Source organism: Oncorhynchus tshawytscha, unplaced genomic scaffold (assembly GCF_018296145.1).
Source record: "Oncorhynchus tshawytscha isolate Ot180627B unplaced genomic scaffold, Otsh_v2.0 Un_contig_5765_pilon_pilon, whole genome shotgun sequence".
In the NCBI taxonomy this organism is placed as follows: Eukaryota; Metazoa; Chordata; class Actinopteri; order Salmoniformes; family Salmonidae; genus Oncorhynchus; species Oncorhynchus tshawytscha.
This window is the reverse complement of record NW_024609260.1, coordinates 105,444-112,019: the sequence shown is the minus strand read 5'-3', so window position 1 is coordinate 112,019 and position 6,576 is coordinate 105,444. Positions and strand designations below refer to the sequence as shown.

The following is a 6,576-nucleotide window of genomic DNA, read 5'->3' as shown; positions in this document are numbered from 1 at the left end:
GATGAGTTGAGTTTTTTTACCAAAAAGTTATATTTTGGTTTCATCTGACCATATGACATTCTCCCAATCTTCTTCTGGATCATCCAAATGCTCTCTAGCAAACTTCAGATGGGCCTGGACATGTACTGGCTTAAGCAGGGGAACACGTCTGGCACTGCAGGATTTGAGTCCCTGGCGGCGTAGTGTGTTACTGATGTAGGCGGCTTTGTTACTTTGGTCCCAGCTCTCTGCAGGTCATTCACTAGGTCCCCCGTGTGGTTCTGAGATTTTTTGCTCACCGTTCTTGTGATCATTTTGACCCCACGGGGTGAGATCTTGCGTGGGAGCCCCAGATTATCAGTGGTCTTGTATGTCTCCCATTTCCTAATAATTGCTCCCACAGTTTTTCTTCAAACCAGGCTGCTTACCTATTGCAGATTCAGTCTTCCCAGCCTGGTGCAGATCTACAATTTTGTTTCTGGTGTCCTTTGACAGCTCTTTGGTCTTGGCCATAGTGGAGTTTGGAGTGTGACTGTTTGAGGTTGTGAACAGGTGTTTTTATACTGATAGCAAGTTCAAACAGGTGTCATTAATACAGGTAGCAGTGGAGGACAGAGGAGCCTCTTAAAGAACAAGTTACAGGTCTGTGAGAGCCAGAAATCTTGTTTGTTTGTAGGTGACCAAATACTTATTTTCCACCATAATTTGCAAATAAATTAATCAAAAATCCTATAATGTGATTTTCTGGATTTTTTTTCTCATTTTGTCTGTCATAGTTGAAGTGTACCTATGATGAAAATTACAGGCCTCTCTCATCTTTTTAAGTGGGAGAACTTGCACAATTGGTGGCTGACTAAATACTTTTTTGCCCACTGTAGTTAAGCCTACTAATCTTCCATGTTGTTATTTTTTGCTTTGTGCTTTGCATTTTGATGTATATGAAAATTGCTTTACATATAAAGGTGTTGTTATTAGTATTGTCATTAGAACTATTATTATTTACAATGTGGGGCTTCAATACCCAACCTATAGGCTAATGCAAATGAGGTCACTTGAGGTGTGACCTGTTGAGCAACAATATGTGAAAATAAAGCCGGGTAGACACTACATGTTTTTAGGACGATCTACAGGCTCTGATCAGCTCCAGGAGCATTTTCCCAAATCTTTAGATCAAACCCAGAGTAAAACATAATGCCACAGTCTCGTAAAGTGTAAGCACATAACCGATTTGCGGATGACGGCTCCCATAGGCTCCCCGGGCACTACGGGCACATACGGCATCCCGAAAATGTTCAAACATGTTGAATATATTCGGCCTCAATTAGTAGTCAACACATAGTAGTCCAAATATATTGCCGATTACTAGTTCATTACGATTTGACTTGACTGAATAGTTCAATATTAGACCAGTCAAAACATTTGTATTGTATTACAGCCATAACTAGTGGGAAAGGATTTCAGTAAATGTATGAAAGCTAAGAGAAGCCTGTGGGTGTGTGTCAGGGGTGGGCACCTGACAGATCCTGTATAAAACAAGTGGGCAGACCCACTCTCACACTGTATCTCTTTAGTATCCTTATAGAAGCATAGAAACGACTTCTGCTACTACTCTCACACAGTGCTTGAGACTGACAGATCTTCACTGCAAACATGAACAGCAAAGTTTCTCTGTCTGGTGAGTAGCCTTTAGGTTATAAAGATGGGAACTCAAGTCAATGGTATTGATTCCTTTTTTGGTGCTTTTTCCTTTGAACTTCATGTGCTCTAGAAATATGATGCATAGCAGTGGGGAGCATTATTTTATATTACTCCACTGCTTTTAATTATACATTTATGTTTGTACGGTGGCCTTTGTTTATATATTAAAACCAAGAGATTGCTTGGTATTTGATGGGAGTCAATTTAGCAAAATGATAATGGCATAAAAACAGTTTAGCACATACAGATGTAGGATCTTAATTTGATAAATATTTTGTTGCTGAAGGTTTTCCTGCACAGCAGCAAATGCTAAATTATAGTGGATTTGCGTTTTAAGTACTCTAAAGTTTCTAATGTCCACTTTGAAAGTTCAGACTTGATTTTCCTAATCCATATAATAATTCACATTTCCTATTGCTGCAGGATTATTTTCCTGCTGTAGCAAACAGGCTAAAATTAAGATCCTGCATCTGTAGAGGCAATGCTCACAGATTGTTTTGTGCAGACCATGAAGTACTGCTTTGTGTTAAGAAGAAGTGTGAAACAAATTGTTTTTGCCATTACTCAAAATGTGCTAACAAGCAGTACATGAAGTCTAGACCTCTTAAAAAAGTTAACAAGTGTTCTTGTTATCCAACAGTAATCCAACTGCATACACAAAATGGGGAGTTCTGCATTGTTCTGGTCGGGAAGACAGGAGCTGGGAAAAGTGTTGCAGGAAACATCATTCTAGGGGAAAAAGCTTTCCCATCAAAAATCTCCTCTATTTCTCAGACAAAAAACTGTCACAAGAGAAGAGGGAAGGTGGGTGAGCAAAGTGTAGCTGTTATTGACACCCCAGGTTTGTTTGATACTTCATTGTCCAATGAAGAGTCACTGAAAAAGATTGCTGAATGCATCTCTCTCTCTGCACCTGGTCCCCATGTGTTCCTGGTTGTGATCCAGCTGGGAAGATTCACTGAAGAGGAACAGAGAACTGTGGAGATGATTCAGACATTATTTGGTGATGAAGCATCCAAATACGCCATGGTTCTCTTCACACATGGAGACTTTCTTCATGGTGATGATGATGATGATGATGATGATGATGTAACAATTGAACAGTTCCTGCTTGAAAATCCAGATCTGGATAGTGTTATTTCCCAATGCAATGGGGGATATCATGTCTTCAACAAGAAAGATAAGAATCGCTCCCAGGTCACTGAGCTGCTTGAGAAGATAAACAATATGGTGGAGATGAATGGAGGAAGCCACTACACCACTGAGATGTTCCAGCAGGCTGAGAGAGCGATTGAAGAGGAGAAGAACAGGATCCTGAGAGAGAATGAAGAGAAGATATGCAGACAGGAGGAGAAACTGAAGAAAGAAAAATGATCCAAGAGGCTCGGGAAAAGAGCTTAAAGAGAAGAATGAGAGGATCCTGAGAGAGAACGAAGAGCAGAAACGCAGACAGAAGGAACTGAAGACAGATTCACAAGAGGCTCAGGAGAAAGCTATTGAAGAGGAGAAGAAGAGGATCCTGAGAGAGAAGGAAGAGCAGAGACTCAGGGAGGAGGAACTGGAGAAACTGAAACTGGAAAAAGAGGCTAAAGATAAAGAAATAAAGGAGTTGAGGGAAAAATATGAAAGGGAGGCAAGAGAGAGAGCTGAAGGAAGAAATGGCTTTATAGATAGTTTTATTCAAAAGCTGCTGAAGTGTGGAAAACATTGGGGAAAGCAGTAAAAGATAGGTGCAGTACACAATGAAAATCTGAAACAATGCTGTTCGAGAGTCCCAAGCTTAGTCACATTGAATGCATTCATATACAGTGTACACTGTTGCCATTCTACTGTTATAGCCTGTAACTATAGCATTGACTTCTATAGATGTATATTCTATAGCTTACATAAAGCTTTATGACATTTATCCTGGCTCTGCTGTGTCTGTGATTTGTTTCCATTTATGTCAATAGTAAACATTATGTAATGACAATTTAAGACAAATACCAGACAACATTGAATGTAATCTATTGTTTCATTTATATTCAATGAGGACATTTTCTTAAAATAACACATAATCATCATGACAGTTTATTAAAGCTGGTAATTAGCTACAGATGTGATTTTAGGGTAGCTTTCATGCATTGGCATTATAAATCAAATATGTTTTAATCAACAACAAAAAATAAAAAACGTATTCATGTTGTGCCTAACACTCCATGACTTGGTCATTCCTTGAACAAATGGGTCGGTGTTCATACCATTGTCAATATGACATCATCAATATGGGACAGAACAGTGGAATTCTTTATATGGATGCACACAGTTGTCCAGACTCTGTAAATCATGCTGTTTAAACAGTGAAGTAATAAAGAGACTCTCTTTTCTTGACCAGTGACCTGACTGGGAAAACCTCCAGGTCTATAACTAAGGCCTGGAGTTTTCCCTGGTCAGGTCCTGTATAGCTTATCCTAGAAGTAAAGGTTACGAGGAATGGAAGCCATTGACGGTTATTGAGACAAAGACATGTGAGCCATGGCGGCCTAGTATGTCTGGGTCCTCCAGGCCAGCAGAGCGAGAAAATAAAATCCTAAACTCTGGGACCAACTGACAAATTGGCATCCTATTCCATATATAATGCACTACTTTTGACCAGAACACATGGGGCTTTGTTGAAAGTAGTGCGCTACATAGGGAATAGGGTGCCATTTCATCCCAAACAGACAAAGAACCAGCAGGCCTATGAAATCAAAAGTGCAAAGATTATCATCAATAGTGTAAAACATTAGAGTAAAAATGATGTACACCTCAATCACTTTATATACAATTATTACACTCAGTTCTCTAATCTCTCACACACAGGAACGGGAAATGACCAGCGAACATTTCAAATACAGACATCAGGGGACAAACCTTCGTCATTCAGTCACACACATACTATCTCTCCCTCTGACACACATACTATCTCTCCCTCTGACACACATACTATCTCTCCACACTGACTATCTCATACTATCTCTCCCTCTGACACACATACTATCTCTCCCTCTGACACACATACTATCTCTCCCTCTGACACACATACTATCTCTCCCTCTGACACACATACTATCTCTCCCTCTGACACACATACTATCTCTCCCTCTGACACACATACTATCTATCCCTCTGACACACATACTCTCTCCCTCTGACACACATACTATCCCTCTGACCCTCTGACACACATACTCTCTCCCCTCTGACACACATACTATCTCTCCCTCTGACACACATACTATCTCTCCCTCTGACACACATACTATCTCTCCCTCTGACACACATACTATCTCTCCCTCTGACACACATACTATCTCTCCCTCTGACACACATACTATCTCTCCCTCTGACACACATACTATCTCCCTCTGACACACATACTCTCTCCCTCTGACACACATACTATCTCTCCCTCTGACACACGTGCAGGCACACACACACACACACACACACACACACACACACACTTGGGTGGAATAATCTGTACAATAAGGAGAATTGCTTTTCATGCTGTTTCAAAGTTACACAGGCTGTTAAAACATGCTGAGGATACCTGGATCATAGTGGGTTATGGGAAGAACACTGAGGTTTGAGGCAAGAAGAAGCACCTGTTTGAATTCAATACAAATCTCAAACACCACCCAGTCCAGTGAAAAATCATTAATAGGAATCAAATAGAAAGATTCAGAGAGTAGAAAGTGAGTGAACAAACCAGGGACACACTGACATTATCAAATGAAGCCAGGTCAACAACCAATATATAAGAACTCAAATGAATAAGTAGAAGAAAATAATGAATTCACACACACACACACACACACACACACACACACACTTTGTTGTCAGTCAGTCAGTCAGCCCACTAGGGGAGCCCTACTTAAGTCTGTCCCTCCGGTAGGGGCAGCCAAGACACGCAAGGCGCCTGACAGAGGAGCGAGACCATTTGCCTCCTTCAGGCACACAGAAGGAAAGCGCAAACCAATAGGACAGCAGCCCGGACAGGAAATTAACTCATCTTGCTCAGGGGCGGGGCCAGCAGGGGGTCCGGGATTGCAGTGCGGAAGCTGCTAGCCTTCCAGCCAATCGGACGTCCGACGACCACCGTCGCCGAGCCGTTGTTGTCCGGACGGGGGACAGGAGGGAGGGAGTGGGGGAGTTGGAGACTGGATAGAACTAGCCGTTAGGTTGCAGAAGCAGGGAGGAAGAGGACGAGGCTGGGTGTAGGAGAAGTCTCCCTTGTGTAGGGACAGCGCCCTCTAGTGTGTCAGGAGACATGCTTCAGTCCATAGGCTCCCCCAGAGAAAAATCTTCCTCCTCTACCTCTTCCAGAGGATCCAGAGACACCAGGTCCAGAGGCAGCCCTGAATCATCTGACACGTTCTCCACCATCCCTCCCTTCTCCTTCTTCCTTTCATCCTCCACCATCCCTCCCTTCTCATTCCTCCTTTCATCCTCCACCATCCCTCGCTTCTCCTTCCATCCTCCACCATCCCTCCCTTCTCCTTTCATCCTCCACCATCCCTCCCTTCTCTTTCCTCCTTTCATCCTCCACCATCCCTCCCTTCTACTTCCATCCTCCACCATCCCTCCCTTCTCCTTCCTCCTTTCATCCTCCACCATCCCTCCCTTCTACTTCCATCCTCCACCATCCCTCCCTTCTCCTTTCATCCTCCACCATCCCTCCCTTCTCCTTCCTCCTTTCATCCTCCACCATCCCTCCCTTCTCCTTCCTCCTTTCATCCTCCACCATCCCTCCACCATCCCTCCCTTCTCCGTCCTCCTTTCATCCTCCACCGTCCCTCCTTTGTCCTTCCTCCTCCACCACCTCTTCTTCCTCCACTTTCTGCAGGTCGTGGTCGGGGTACCGGAGGAGGGCGAGGG

The 6,576-nt window shown here is 43.0% G+C and overlaps 1 protein-coding gene across 1 annotated transcript; it reads left to right on the top strand.

The window, feature by feature from the left end:
* Positions 1–1,538: 1,538 nt before the first annotated feature.
* Positions 1,539–3,051, top strand: LOC121844502 (GTPase IMAP family member 4-like). The gene is made up of 2 exons (XM_042314662.1): positions 1,539–1,654; positions 2,318–3,051. The coding sequence occupies exons 1-2, from the start codon at positions 1,630–1,632 to the stop codon at positions 3,049–3,051; spliced, it is 759 nt and encodes a 252-aa protein (XP_042170596.1). The 5' UTR covers positions 1,539–1,629.
* The last annotated feature ends 3,525 nt before the right edge of the window (positions 3,052–6,576 follow it).

Bases quoted from the DNA above. Each gene is read 5' to 3' on its own strand.
- LOC121844502 (XM_042314662.1), top strand. From the start codon at position 1,630: ATGAACAGCAAAGTTTCTCTGTCTG. The intron at 1,655-2,317 runs GTGAGTAGCCTT...GTTATCCAACAG, and splicing joins CAGCAAAGTTTCTCTGTCTG to TAATCCAACTGCATACACAA.